Source organism: Cyprinus carpio, chromosome A1, assembly GCF_018340385.1.
Source record: "Cyprinus carpio isolate SPL01 chromosome A1, ASM1834038v1, whole genome shotgun sequence".
Taxonomy (NCBI): Eukaryota; Metazoa; Chordata; class Actinopteri; order Cypriniformes; family Cyprinidae; genus Cyprinus; species Cyprinus carpio.
The window spans coordinates 2829477-2845088 of NC_056572.1; the positions used below are offsets into that span (position 1 = coordinate 2829477).

Consider the following 15612-nt stretch of genomic DNA (forward strand, 5'->3'; position numbering starts at 1 on the left):
CCAAGCATCACAACTTGTGTTTTTCATGTTTGCATGAATGACCTACTGGTTATGTGCATGAACTTTTGTTAAGTTTGGACATTGCATTCAGCAGATATGGGTCAGTTAGATGAAATAGGCAAACTGTTTAATTGGATTATCTGCACAATGCTTGAATAAATTAAAATTCTTGATCTTTTTTTTTTTTTTTGTCACAAAACACATCTTGGGATGATGTGTGCCAAGTTCCATGTGAACTAAACCAATAGCCTGCTTCAAACAAACAAACAAACAAACAAACAAACATACTTATTATAGCGCCACCTAGTGTCTTTTGCACGTGCGGGGGATTTGGAAGCAAGTTCGAGATCTGGAGCTCTAGTATTTATGGTAATTTGTCTAGAAAAGTGTCTTTAAGCTTTAGCATAACCTCTGAAAAATGTTAATACATTTTAATACACAATTTTAATACACAAGTGCCTATTATGATATCATATAAAACTTAAGAAATTTCACAGTCCGACTGTAGGACCCGGATGAAACACGTGCAGTATCAGAAGCAGCAATAAACAAACACAAATAAGGGAAAAAAAATCCAAGAATTAACATAATTACCATATGTCTTACAGAGCAGTAACAGCAAACCTTTTATAAATTTACTTAATAAGCCTAAAAGTTTCTGGACATTTCTTCTTATGCAAGTTGTACATGTACAATACAATTATTATTATTATTATTATTACTTTCATTGGAATTACATATAGAAAATCCTTGTGTATAAACAATTACAAAATAAATGTACAATAGACTCCTTTTCCACTGAACAGAAATTACAGGAATAATCAACATCCAAATTAAATCACACTTTTAGCTGGATATATATCATGTAAAAATTTAAATGTAACCTATTTCATTATTATTTAAATGTTATATTTAATAAATGCGCCAAACTTTATTCCAATTTATAGTATAAAATTCTATTAAAAAATAAATTATGAAATTTAGCGTCACATTATCGCGCGTGGTTCTGACGTAACGCTCTACCGGAAGACGCGTTGTCGCGCCCGGAAGTCTGGTGTTTTTCTCATCCGGTTCAAGTTGTGATTGTCTGGCGTGTGGTGGAGGTTTTGTGTTTAAGTCTGATCGCCGTGTTGCTGTTTTAAGCATGACTGAGGTAAATGTGAGCTTTTGTTTCATTGCCGAGTGTTTCTGGTTGATAGTGTGAGCGGATAGTTCCGTGTTTGAGCGTGAAAACAGCGCATCTAGAACTGTATACACGGTTTGTTGTTCTGCCTGACTGATAGATGTTTGTGTTGCTACAGGACGTACAGAAGCACTCGGTCCACACGCTCGTGTTTCGATCTTTGAAGAGGACTCATGATATGTTTGTATCGGATCACGCTAAAGCAGTAGCGCTGGACGATCAGAGGTGAGCGCGCGCACGCAGCTGCAGGGTTGCCAGGTTTCACAACAAAACCCGCTCGTGTGCGTTTAGGGGGGTTCCGCCGGAGCAAATCACGTTCCGTGGGATAAAAAACACGTTTTATGGCGGGGTTCACCTGATAAGATTAGCATTTCAGCGGTTAAATCACGTTATTGGTGCGAATTAAACCCACGGACATGAAAAACAACCTGCGGCAGCCCGCTGGAAAACCGTGGACCTGGCAACCCTGCTTATAAGCTGTAGCCAGAGACTGAACTCTTCACAAGTCTGTTCTGTTTGTGAATCACTTTGTATCAACAGAGCTGGCTTTCCATTCATTGTTATTAATAATATGAAGTGCATTAAACATTGCATTACTGGGGTTTGTGAAGGGAGGGACTGCAGGGAGTTTGGCAGTTTAATGAAAAGCCAATAATTAATTAAATCATAAAAAAAATCAATCAAAATAAAACACGTACTAAAAAAGACATATTTTATTTGTTTGCTGCGTATCGTGTGACCATAGCCGGCATCAGAGAACCGTGAGCATGCAAATCTGATACTTTATTATTAAAATATTTATTAAATATATTAGGTGAAAGAGGACCAGATGACAAAAAGTTTGTGAATTTGTGCATATTTTAATGTGTTTGAAAGACAGAAGCCTTCTAAAGGCATAGAAACACATGGTTAAATAACCAACTGAGGGAAAATTCAAATAAAAATGAATGTGTTCATCAACAGTTGATACAATGTTGAAACACTTCTTAAACCTGAAATGATTATTTTTTTTAATCCAGTGGTCAAATGCTATAAAACTGAAAGATTTCTGAGTGTACATAAGCAGTAGGCTATTTTAGAAAGGAAAATCTAAAAATAATTAGTGAGATTCAATAAATTATGAATAATTTGTTGCTATTATGTAAATAATATGTAATCATGTAATCCATACAAAAGTAACTGTAGTCTGATTATGAGTATTTTAAAATGTAATCTAATTACTTAATTTTAGGAATCTGACTGATACGCATGTAATCTTTGTATATCAAGTTAAAAGACTAGTTAATACCACTTATTCCTTATCACTTATTAAAGATGCAAAGGTATTACATTTTTTTTTTGTGATTATATTGACCAAAGTTATTACAGCATTGTGCTGGAAATGTTCAAAAAGCACCGACACATGAATCGTTTTATATTTAAAATCAGCAGACGACGAATAAAATAACTCTTCGTTTGCATAAACGCCAAAGCAGTAACATTACAATGATGTCCGGATTTTAAACGACGACATGACCGACAGCAGTTCACGTATGAAATGTTCAAAGAAAGCTTTGAAGACGTTTCCTAAAACGGCAAACCTCACATTTCAGCCTTTAATTAAAAATAAACAAAAGGGTTGAGTTATGAAATGAAAAGTCAACATTTAATGTCAGACCAGTAATTGTTTCATCACTTCCGCCTGTGTGTGTGTTTAGCTACAAGATGAAGATGGCCGTGAAGATGAGAGCGGAGTACAAGCCCGTGTTGCACATGCCTGTGCTGAAAGAGGGCCGAGAGCGAGGGCCGCTCCACGCGTCTGACCCGTACGGTCAGCTGGGATACCCACTGCCTGGTGCGCTGCTTCACACAAAACAAAGTTGTTTTTTATTGTATTAACGTCGCTTTAGTGACTAAACAAAAAGTTTGTTAGTGAAATATCAACATTGACGTCTCCGTTTGCTGTAATTCTTGATTTATTCAGATGCTAGTCCGGATTACTTGGTGACTGGAACTCATCCGTATCCATCTGCTCCGGGTAAGAGCATTTAAATCAATTACACAGAGCTGTGTTTTCTTCAGAGGTCTAATGTTTCTGCTAATGTTTTCAGGAGTGGCCCTCACTGCAGAGACACAGATGCAGAAGATGCCGAGTGAAGCAGGTGTCCACTCCATGGCTCTGGCCCTTCCTCCTGCTCAAGCAAGGTGATAATCTGCTGCATTTAGGCCTTTTTTTTTTAATATGCTGATGAAATTGCGATTTGAAAGTAATAGGACGCTTCAGGATTGCTGTGCTTGTTTGTATGGCCCAAGTGCATGTTATAATGCAGAGGTGAGCTTTTACTGTGAACCTCTGAGAGCTGAAAAAAAACACGGGCTCACGAGCTGCTCGCGTTTAAAAGAACACAGTTGCTCTACACCCAGTGCATACATTTAACCGAATCGTTTAATTAAACCTTTACACTGAGCCAGAGCTTGATTTGGTCTCAGTGAAAAATGTAAACAAGATACTATGTACAGCTCTAAACTGACAAACAGCGTAACATTCTAAAAACGTTTAATGTGAAAACATTAAAGTGCATTTAAAACGGTGATATTAAAAGATCAGATTCGGTATTCTTTATACAGGTGAGCTTGGAATATTAATGTAATGCTCTTAAATTGTTCAGTGTTTTCTTTAGAATTTTTTTTTTTTTTTATGAGAAAACATTCAGTGTTAAACTTTGCACATTGTGTTTATATTCTGGGTTCATCTGAGTGCTTGTACAAATTCTGCATCATGAGTGATGTGTGTGCTGAATTTGGCCTTTAAATATCACTGTCTTACTACATTACTGCTTAATGCAGACCTCATGAAGACCACTGGTGGTCAGTGCAGGAAAGCCTTGTTTTGCCTTGCATGTGGGCGTCCTTTAAAGCCTGTTTCACACATACTCCGTCTGCGGTGCGTAAAGTGGCAGCACATTGTTTGCGCTAAAAATGAACATGGATTGACACGGAAATGCAGTAATTTCACAATAAATTGATACAATTAAAGCCTACTGTGTTTCACAGTCAACACGTGGCTTTTTGGCTATTTTTAAAACAAGAAAAAGGGCACTTTTAGATAAACAAGGCAACAATATATGCACTTTTATGGAGGCAGAAAAACAAAGTTCATTAAGACCCGTGCGATTGCTTGTAATTAAGATTTAAATGCAAAAGGCACGAGAGTCGACTGTTTCTGTCAGCGGTGAGTTTTAATTTTAAATGTTTGTGATAGCCTAACAAGAAAAGTGGGCACATTATTGTGTTTAAATGTGTTGCCGCCTGCTTGAGAAACTTATTATACAAACCTAGAAGTCATATGCATGAATAATACCTTGTTTATATTTGATTTAAACTAATGTCTATGAAAGATTGTTACTGTACCGTGATAGAGTATCACAATGCTGAATTTTTTTTTTTTACATGATTTTAAATCAAAATAATGGACAAATGTTGTGTTTGTGGACTAAACAGCCGCGGATCAGCGAAAGCACAATGAGTCCGTGCTGCTTCTGCACCACACACGTAACACACACGGACTGCACAGGCACTGCAGACGGAGTATGTGTGAAACAGGCGTGAGAGCGTGACGTGAAAACTATTTTTATTATATAGTGTTCCTGTGGCTCAGTGGTAGAGCATTGCATTAGCAGCGCAAAAGGTTGTGGGTTCGATTCCCAGGGAATACATACAAAATAAAAAATGCACTGTATGCACTGTAAGTCGCTCTGGATAAAAGCTTCTGATAAATGCATAAATTATTAAATTTGTTTTTTTTTAATTGCAATACATTTTGGACCATGTTCTACTTGTATCTAGTGCTGTTCACGTGTGATTGGATCATTCTGAGACTGATGTGAATTAGATATTGAGATGTGGGTGTCTTTGCTCTGTAGGCAGGAAGCCAGTCGAACTGCAGCCAGTGTGGCAGAAATCCACAGACACGCAGGAGCCGCAGAGAGATCTCATCCCCCGCAACACGCTCTGGTGCACACTCATGTTCTCTTTTTAAATATCACGCTTGGTTGTGTCAAAGCAGCTTCACAGTGTCAGGAAAACAGTTTGTCAGCAATTCTATAAAAGTGTAAATATAAACTCTAAATATTTCTAGTTAGCTTTGTTTTGATTGAAGTGTATTTCAGTAGGCTGCCTTAAGCGCTTCTGTTGATTTTGTGCTTGAGTGTGTAGATGGTTGCACAGTTTCTCAGAGACGAGCTTCATTAGTTCATCAGTTTGTTCTTGTTTGTTTTGCAGTCTCTCATGGAGGGAGGCACAAAGAGTTCCGGACTGCTGCCACGGAAGGCTCCTACTATGCCTAAACCTCAGTGGCATCCTCCGTGGAAACTGTACCGAGTGAGTGACAGTCACTTAGTCTTTCTCCGGCATGTCTGTTTTTATTAATCCTGAGTGCTTGCGAATCGAAGCTTTGTCAGTGCGCTTCATGTTTGAAAAGCGTGAGTGATGGGCATCATGAGTGTTTATAATGATGGTGTTGTGTCTCTCAGGTCATCAGTGGTCATCTGGGCTGGGTCAGATCTATAGCGGTGGAGCCTGGAAACCAGTGGTTTGTGACTGGATCAGCAGACAGGACTATAAAGGTGATCTATGCGACTTCGAATTAATCCAAATAAAGACAAAATGATGATATGGCTTTGTGAGATTATCATATAATATATATAATTAAACCACAGCCTTTGTGATATGATCACACAAAGCCATATCAGTAAGTGTGTGTGTGTGTGTGTGTGTGTAAATGCTGCTCCACACAAACTCATCCTTGCATCTGTTCCGAGTCTCTTACAGCATGTATTTCTGAATGCAAGCTTGTGAAGAAAAGCACTAATGAACCTGCTGTCGTCAACAATAGATGAGCTCTGGGCTCTCTCAAAATAAAAGATTGATGTTAAATAAATGACATTAGACATTATTATAATTTTTTTAATTGTAATGCAAAAAATATTATTATTAATATTTGTCATTTTAGTGCTGTCAAACGATTAATCGCATCCAAAATACGGTTTTGTTTATATAATGTGTGTGTACTGTGTGTATTTATAAATACACAAACATGCATGTTTAAGAAAAATGTTGTTTATATACAAAATACTTGTGTGTATATATATATATATATATATATGTATGTATATGTAAATATTGAAAAAAATATATGCATGTATGTTTGTGTATTTACAGACACAAATATACACAGTACATATATTATGTAAACAAAAACTTTTACTTTGGATGTGATTCATCGCGATTAATCATTTTACAGCACTAAATTGAATATAAATCAATTTATTTGTATGGGTCAAAATGATAGATTTTTCTTTAATGCCAAAAATCATTAGGATATTTAGTAAAGATTATGTTCCATGAAGATATTTTTTTAATTCTCTACCAATAAATATGTAAAAACTTAATTTTTGATTAGTAATATGCATTGCTAAGAACTTAATTTGAACAACTTTAAAGATGATTTTCTCAATATTTAGATTTTTTTTGCTCCCTCAGATTCCAGATTTTCAAATAGTTGTATCTCAGACAAATATTGTCCTCCTGACAAACCATACATCAATGGAGAGATTGATTGTTTTGAATCACAATAGCAGTTTTTATCATTGAAATCCCAGTGTCATGTTTCCCCCAGCATCATGCAGCCCAGAGATAATTCTAAACCTGTGTAGAATATTATGCATCATGAATAGCGTTTGTGCTGTGATGTCAGATCTGGGATCTCGCCAGCGGGAAGCTGAAGCTGTCTCTGACGGGTCACATCAGCACGGTGCGAGGGGTGGCGGTCAGCACACGCAGCCCTTACCTCTTCTCCTGCGGCGAGGACAAGCAGGTTAAATGCTGGGATCTAGAGTACAACAAGGTACAGCCTTTAAATACGAACACAAACCGTGTGCGTTCAGTCTGAGCTGTACTTACAGGAGATTTCTGTATCGTCCACAGGTTATAAGGCACTATCACGGCCACCTGAGCGCCGTCTACGACCTTGACCTCCATCCTACCATCGATGTGCTGGTGACCTGCAGCCGAGATGCCACCGCCAGAGTAAGACATCACGAGTCCACACATGTTTTTATTTGCTGGTGATTGATTATGAACCTCGTATGTTGTGTGTGTGTGTGTGTGTGTGTGTGTGGTAGGTTTGGGACATCAGGTCCAAGGCAAATGTCCACACTCTTTCTGGACACACCAACACAGTGGCTACCGTCAAATGTCAAAGTGCCGAGCCACAGGTGGTTACAGGTATACATCCGTCTTATATTTTATATTTCTGAACGGATTTCTTTTTCTGTTATGCTCATGTTTGATGTGCTTTATTTTCCTCCTTCAGGAAGTCATGACACCACCATCAGACTCTGGGATCTGGTCGCTGGCAAGACTAGAGCCACACTGACCAATCACAAGAAGTCTGTCAGAGCGCTGGTGCTCCATCCCAGACAGTACGTTCCTTGTGTCACATGATTTTGAGTTAACAAAAAAAATACTTCTGTAAGAAGCACGATTAACTAATACAGTAGTAAACCTGTAAACAGAGTAGAAACAGAATAAAGTCATTTCAGTTTGTGCCTAGGGTTGGAAGAAGGTGGAACATTTCCAGTTCATTTTGGAAACTTTCCAGGATTTCTTGGAATGTTCTGGGAATTTTGTGGAACGTTTCCGGAAGTTTTTTGCGACCCTATTTGTGCCACATTCTGTTTCCTTTTGACACTGCAGTTTTTGGACTCTGTGTTCAGTAAAAAACAGGTTATTGAAATTGTTAAACAATGCTCGGCAGATGTTTTCGGTGTGAAGCAAGCAGACGCAATCTGTTAATTATATTCATTAATGGTTATAATCTAGTTTATTGATTAGTTGTTTCAGTATTTAAATACTACTCTAGTATTGGCTTTTTACAATATCAATTATATTTTTAGGTTTTAGTCATTTGTGCCTTTGTCTTTTTTTATGTATTGCTTTAATTTAGTTTTATTTATTCAAATTAGAGTTACTTCAGTTAGCTACCTGATAGTATGTAATTTTTTTTTATTTATTTATTTATTTATTTTTTTCAGTTTCGTGCAATCTAGTTAAACTGAGAAAAAATTGCTTTATTTTAGTTTTAGTAATTCAAATTAGAGTTACTTCAGTTAGTTGCCAGGGTATTATTTACATTGAACGTTACATTTTACTACCTCATAGTATGCTTTTTTTTATTTTTATTTTTTTTATTTCATGCATCTAGTTAAACTGAAAAAAAAAAATTGCTTTATTTTAGTTTTAGTAACTTTAGTAATTCAAATTAATCTTACTTGAGTTAGTTGCCAGGGTAACATTTTTAATTCTAACATGTTTTAATAGTTTTAGTTAACAATATCAACAAAGGCTAAGACCGAATCAAAGCTGTGCTGACATTCATTTGCAGCCATACTCTTGATTCTTTTTTTTTTTTTTATTTATTTTGAATGTTACATTTTGCTACATGATAGTGTGTTTTGTTTTGTTTTCTTCAATTTCATGCATCTGGTTAAACAGAGCTTTTATGTATAATGGTGTAAGATTTACATGATGTATTTTTAGCCATAATTTGTTTGTTTCCCATAAGACAGAAATCATAAGTATCAAATCAAGTGAAACAATGTAACAGATCAGTTTCAAAGCGTTCCTGTGTTTTCATCAAGATCACATGTTTCTTGAACAGGTACACCTTTGCCTCTGGCTCTCCAGACAACATCAAGCAGTGGAAATGTCCCGATGGGAACTTCATCCAAAATCTTTCAGGACACAACGCCATTATCAACACGCTGGCTGTCAATTCAGATGGAGTTCTGGTGTCAGGAGGTGAAATGCTGCTTTCAGAATCTGTTGAACGATGTTGAGCTTTGTCTCTCTCCTGATTCCGTCCCTCATGTCCAATTAATCCTCTTTCACATCAGCTGATAACGGCACTATCCACATGTGGGACTGGAGGACCGGCTACAACTTCCAGAGGATTCATGCGGCGGTGCAGCCCGGGTCTCTGGACAGCGAGTCTGGGATCTTTGCGTGCGTGTTCGATCAGTCTGAGAGCCGCCTCATTACAGCAGAGGCCGACAAAACCATCAAGGTCTACAAAGAGGACGACACGGCTGTAAGAATCTTACTCTAAACTGTTATTGATAATAATAATAAAATTAAATTTGTTGATTGTGAAATGTTTATAATGGAAAAGGTTTATCAAATTGCCTTGATGTTCTGCTGCAAACTTTCCAAAGTAAGGTTTTCTCTTTATTAAAACTATTTTTGTTCTTTTTTTCTTTCAGACTGAAGAGTCCCACCCGGTTAATTGGAAACCTGAGATTCTGAAGAGAAAAAGATTTTAGTTTTTCTATTTTTATTTTTTTTCTATTTCAGAGCTTTCATTTTGTTACGTTTTAGCCATCTAAGACACATCCACAGTTTTAGACTTTGGATCATGTGACGCATTTAGCTTTGCTCTGTCTATTAAAAAAAGCAGCGCTGCAGTTGTATGCATTTCTTGTATGCGAGGTTTCTGTCCGCTCCGAACACCATTTGCAGGTCGACGTGACCAGACGACTAACTATTCAACAGTGTAATTACGGCATCTGATCAATATTGCTGCTCTATCAGAGAGACAAACAATACAAATGTCATTTACATATAAATGTGCAAATGATGGCTGTTCACATTTGCCAAGTTTAAATAAAATGAGCAATTTACATTCATAACTTGATTTTTTTTTTTTGACAACAAATGTATTTCCTGACATCATTTGTAAAATAAAAAACTAAATGGTTTCAAAACACATGCTTTCTATCAAATTGGACTGATCTTCATGATTTGGTGAAAATCCTACATTTATGATCAGGGAGTACAAGCAAGTTTACCACAGATCCTCTACTGTCCTCTTTCACTGAGTGTAAGTGTTCTTTTTATAATCCGATTGGTTCAAGAATGTGCTGTGTAAATTTGAGTCATATTTGCTACTGTAGAGGTTTGAACATGCACATTACAAAAAAAAAAAAATTTTTTTTTTAGTAAATGTACTGTGAGGATTGGGTGGATATATGAAGGGAGCCACTGGAATAGTTGATTATGTGCACTGTGCCTGAAGGAATCCGTCAGAAAACACCCTTTGAATGATAAAAGTGGATATTTAGCATTACTGTCACGTGCATATTTACATTGCACTAAATAGACAGCCTCAACCAACTCCAGGGTAAAGGCTGTCGCGAATAAAATGAAAATGAAATGAAAAGTGTAAACTGTGCCATTAAATTTAGATCTGCTCATGTTGCATCGTATTTCTTTTTACTCGTTTTTTTTTATATCATTGTGCATTATAACCAATCAGACACAAATCTGTTGAGTTTATGAGTGCAATGGCCAATCAGAGGCGTTCAGGTTAATAATTGCTGAAACACCAGAGTGTTGTTTATTTTCAGTTTTTACTGAATTCTGCACTCATAAACACAGCAGGTGTACGTGCAATGTAAGTGAGAGATTAATTTCACTTCACTGATTATAACAATACATCCGAGATATAGATGAGTTTGTTTTTTGAATAAATGAATACTTGATTCTGATTGGCTGGCAACTGTGCATTTAAACGGTTTAATGCAAAGCTAGCCGTGCATTATCACTTAAATGTAGCATTGCATCACTTGCTCACCAATATACCGTATGCAGTGAATGGGTGCCGTCAGAATAAGGATCCAAAACGGCTGATCAAATCAAAATCCACCCACATTTTGGACTGTTTTCACTTGTAAACAGTGCTTAATCTGATTTCTGATTTACGTAGGTGAGAATGTTTTCACTGGAGAAAGCGACTCGTATTTTAGCAAATGTTTAAAGTAAAAACATCCTGCTGGATGTGTTTCATCTTTTGTCTTCTCCAGATGTTAACTGATGGACTGGAGTGCTGTGGATTATTGTGGTGTTTTTATCAGCTGTTTGGACTCTCATTCTGACGGCACCCATTCACTGCAGAGCATCCATTGCTGAGACACTGATGCAACGCTACATTTCTCCAAACCTGATGAAGAAACAAACTCATCTCAGAAGATGAGTAAATATTCAGCAAAACTATTCCTTCAACTCAATGACAAACATTGCCAAACCTTTACATTTAAAGATTGATAGTGTTACATGATGGACAATTGAATCACTTATCGTCGGTCTACTTTGTATGTGAATAATGAAATGCATGGGGGAAAATACAGTACAAATAAGAATGCACTTTCCTGAGTTGAAATAGCTGACTCAGTATTTATTGATTGACGCAGCAGAGCACAGATGATGAAATCTTCTTACATCAGGGAGCTTGGAGTGCAGCCTGTTCATCCTCTACAGCAGTGGGGCAATATTGACTCAATGACCATGTGGTCCACAACACCTACACAGAGGTTAACACGCCTACGCAAAACCCGAATAACAAACAAATCAGCTCCCACACTCACATCGTTAAAGAGATGCATGTCTATACATTTCATAAAATCCTCAATAATAACCTTTTATCATAATTTGACTTCTGTTTTACTATTTTGATCTATAGGAATGGGATGTGCAACAGGCAGGAAACATTCGTTCATTTGTTTTTATGCGGATATGAGCTTTTGCTTTGTCCCCTTTTTATTGGACACACTTTATTTTAATGTGTCTTTGTTCCGGTGTAATCTCATAAGAACTGGGTAACACTCATCAATTATCTAGCAACTATAGGTTTTGGGTTAAGGTTTGGGGATACACTTTATTTTAAGGTGTCATTGTTGCAGTGTAATTATACATTTATAGTACTGAGTAATATTAATTAACTACATGTACTTAGGGTTAGGGTTGGGGTTACTTGCATGCAATTATGCATAATTAAATGTTTATAATAATACGTATTTATAACGTGTAAGAAGGACATCTTGAAATAAAGTGTTACTGGATTCGGTTTAGTGTTATTTGCATGCACTTATGCATAATTTACTGTTAGTAGTATAGTAATTAAATGTAACTTGTGTAAAATTAAAATGAAGCATCACCCGTTTTTCTTTATAAATGTTCCATGTATCTGTTTGTGTAATGTAATATACCTGTTTTAATTTTAACCTCACCTACGTAGTTATTTCTCACAATATTTAAGTAAAGAGGACTACAGAACACTTTTCATTTACAAAAGACAGGGAATTTTATTTATTCATTGACAGTGTGATGTTTGGATGAGTTGATCAAGTTGTAAAAATCGACCAGTACGACTTATGTATGAAGCTTTTCTTTTTAGAATTAATATGTATAGAATGGAAAACACCAGAAACTGGCAGACGGATGTTTACACTCTCGTGAAAATGCCTTGCTCATGTCATTCCCAAACACAGTGATAGCTCAGAACAGTTGGGGGAGCTTTGGTGAGGTCTTTAAATGTCTCCCAGGCCTCCAAACTGCTTGGTATCGGTAAACTGGGATCCAGTAGCAGCAGAGATTCTGTTGATGGGAATGATCTTCATGGTGGTCTCCTTCAGAGAATACCAGCGACTTTGCCACGTGGCCCAAATAATGCCGTTGTCATATCCATTCTGCGAGTCCTTCTCTGTGTACTTGCCACCTGTAAAAAACATGAATGCATCAGTAAAAGGATTCCTGCATGTGTGCTATTGACTTAGTGCAGGCGGACTATCTCCTATAAAGAGGAAAGGCTTTACCCTGGTAGTATTTTCCGTTGAGATGAGCGGCATGGCAGCGGTTCATCCACCAGCCGGACCCTTCATCCAAGGCACAGTTTTGGTGGTACTTGTCGTTGTCTCTGTCAGGTGTACTGAACTGCATGCCATTGTGAGACGTGTAGAATTTGTCACTAGGATCTTCGCCAAAGTCGAAACCATCAAAGGCATCGCCAGCATCTCCACCGTAGTAATACGCATACGTCAAGCGGTATGCATCGACTTCTGGTCCGAGTTTGAAAGTGGAGTAGTCGGCGTACCTGAGAGAGGAAAGGTAATTTTGAGACAAACACTCTAATGTTCAGCAGCATGTTCGATCTGACTGAAAAGGTCATGCGATGTGACTTGGCGAGAGGAGCGAAGTCCTGTTTGGCGAGTGCAGATAAGGAAATTCTAGCGCAGGTTTGACACCAGAAGCGTTCCTGTAACTCAAGTCTACCGAGTGTGTGAATGTAAAAACAAGGTGAAAACTAAAAACCGAAAAAGTACAAATTACTTTTTGTTGCCTTCCCAATCGACCATCTCTATCCTCAGCACATAAGGCACGCTGGACTGAACAGACAGCAGATGTATCTTCTCATTCCCCAGCCAGAACTCTGTTTTGTCGTCTGGAGAGAGATACCCAAAGCCTTCCTTATACTGATTCCATTTTTTGTTGAAGTCGACGCTGCCATCCCGTCTCTGAAAAACAAACAATTCGTTTTGATCATTAAAGCTGTACACATTTGAAACGGCTTCAACTTGCACCTTTCTGTCCAGGATTCGAACAAGTGTCAAATGCATGCTAAAAAGGATGTTAAAGATCATAGTAAGGGTTTAGTCTGCCTCTAGAGGCCAGGGGAGTGATAACAGTCACCCTCCTTAAACCTCACTCACACCTGGGTCACGGCACCAATCTAGCTATCTATCTATCTATGCATTGTTTGTTGTTCCACGTACCCTCTGAAGGACAGTCCATCCACGTCCAAAGCTGTCTATCTCACAGTAGACCAAGAACGCCTCTGGAGCCCTGGCTGGTTTCACATAGTAGAGCCCACTGACCTTAGCACCTTTGTTTGCAATGTCCTGACAATCTGGGGAAAAGTGCATGTACTTCAGCCCTGTATGTACTTTATGTACAATCAATTCTGTTGTTGTCTGCTGTTTTTACCTTTGCCTGTGACTGTCTGAATCTCCACAGTGTCTTTGCAGGGCTCTTTGCACATCTGGTCCAGCTGTTGGGACATCTGCTTTAAATCGGTTATTTTTTTCTCGTTAGCCTGAAGGATTGACTGCAGCTGACTGTTGGGGGGTTTTAGAATAAAACATTATATAATGGCATTTCATTAACTATTTGGACCATATTTAAGATAAGTGGCATAAAAACAGAACACTCACTATATTTGATCCTCCTGGGCGAGAATGCTCTTCTCAAATCGCAGTATATCATCAAGCATGCTTGTAGATTTTTTGATGTATGTATCTGACAAAAAGATGGTGGTTATGAAAATTAAATGAAGTTTCACAGTTACTTTAAAAATGCATAAAATGACTTGAATATGCCTATTCAGTCATAAGCATGTTTTACTTTCTGTATGAATTTATATATATGGTGTGGTGCAACCAACACGTCATGCGGTGCAACCGACTTGATAACAAATTATAATAAAATTATAAAGTTATATAATTTCCCATAAAACAGGACTTTTTGCAGATGCTCGTGACTGTGTCAAGTTCAGTAAGAAATGTCATGTGGTGCGACTCCCCACCACATGTATGAATAATTAATAATATGTGAAAAATGCATAAATATTCAAATTGATTACAAGTCTAATTCAAGTTTATGTCTTCTCAACAACGATTCCAATTCCTGTATAAGTTCATTAAAGAAGAGAATGTTGTTTGCTGGTTTTACAGCCGCTAAGCAAACTGGTTTACTCCGAACATGTTTACGCAAAAACATTTTGGATTCATAGCCTCCTTGGGATAGTGGCCTGTGAATGTACAACGGCATGAATTAACGGAGCTAAACCTGGCACTATTGATGCATGGCAATGTTTTTCTTCTGACATTGTGAAATATGTAAAGGAATGACAATAAAAGTTATTATTATTATTTTGTCTCTTTTTAAAATGGTAAATTATTGATAATGTATCTGTTGCCCCCCCTTCACTGTTTGTTTGTTAGTTTGGATGGATGTTGTTTTGTTATTATAAAAAAATAAAAAGTTGATCACAAAAAAAAAAAATGCATAAATAAACAACCTTAAATGTTATTGATTTTTTTTTTTTATTATAAAATGTGTACTCACATTGTGTAAGATAAATATGTTTTGTTAACTATTTTTTCAAACCTGCATTAATCCAGAAGCAGCATCTTAAACGCACCTGAGAGCTCGTCCGAGACCTCTGTACACGTTTTACATTAATTATTTTTTTCAGTCCATAATTAATGATAAATCGTGCTACCTGGTGATTGTTTTTGTTCTTGTGTTTCTGAGTCCTTCAGGTAGACCACTTTGTCCTGCGCTCCTCTGGTAAGGTTGGCGATGTCCTCCAAATCCTGCTCCATTTTATCCAGCTCTCTGTCCATATCAGGCGCGTACCTCTGTAGGTAATCAGCAACTCCACATGTGGTTGGGCAGTACTTCCCCTGAGGACGAGAGAAGTTATTGTTAAAACAGAGACTTTTAAGCTTCCTGAATACAAATGCATTGCCTGAAACAATCTAGAGCAGACAATCTGT

The 15612-nt window shown here is 37.4% G+C and overlaps 2 protein-coding genes across 2 annotated transcripts in view; one reads left to right on the forward strand and one right to left on the reverse strand.

The window, feature by feature from the left end:
• The first annotated feature begins 996 nt into the window (after positions 1-996).
• On the forward strand, positions 997-9906 carry plrg1 (pleiotropic regulator 1). Its single transcript, XM_042766738.1, has 15 exons — positions 997-1153; positions 1302-1408; positions 2881-3017; positions 3147-3200; positions 3274-3367; positions 5086-5176; positions 5444-5542; positions 5695-5787; positions 6918-7067; positions 7148-7249; positions 7345-7447; positions 7536-7644; positions 8883-9022; positions 9118-9311; positions 9484-9906. Exons 1-15 carry the CDS (start codon positions 1145-1147, stop codon positions 9541-9543), a joined length of 1542 nt encoding a protein of 513 aa, XP_042622672.1. The 5' UTR covers positions 997-1144; the 3' UTR covers positions 9544-9906.
• Positions 9907-12334: 2428 nt separating this feature from the next.
• The window catches only part of fgg (fibrinogen gamma chain), a 3578-nt gene continuing 300 nt past the window's right edge, over positions 12335-15612 (reverse strand). The window contains exons 3-9 of the mRNA XM_019070955.2: positions 15336-15519; positions 14266-14350; positions 14039-14169; positions 13828-13961; positions 13385-13569; positions 12871-13148; positions 12335-12773 (exon numbers count right to left, since the gene is read on the reverse strand). Coding sequence (XP_018926500.2) covers positions 12586-12773; positions 12871-13148; positions 13385-13569; positions 13828-13961; positions 14039-14169; positions 14266-14350; positions 15336-15519 — 1185 coding nt within the window. The 3' untranslated portion in view covers positions 12335-12585. The remainder of the gene's footprint in view (positions 12774-12870; positions 13149-13384; positions 13570-13827; positions 13962-14038; positions 14170-14265; positions 14351-15335; positions 15520-15612) is intronic.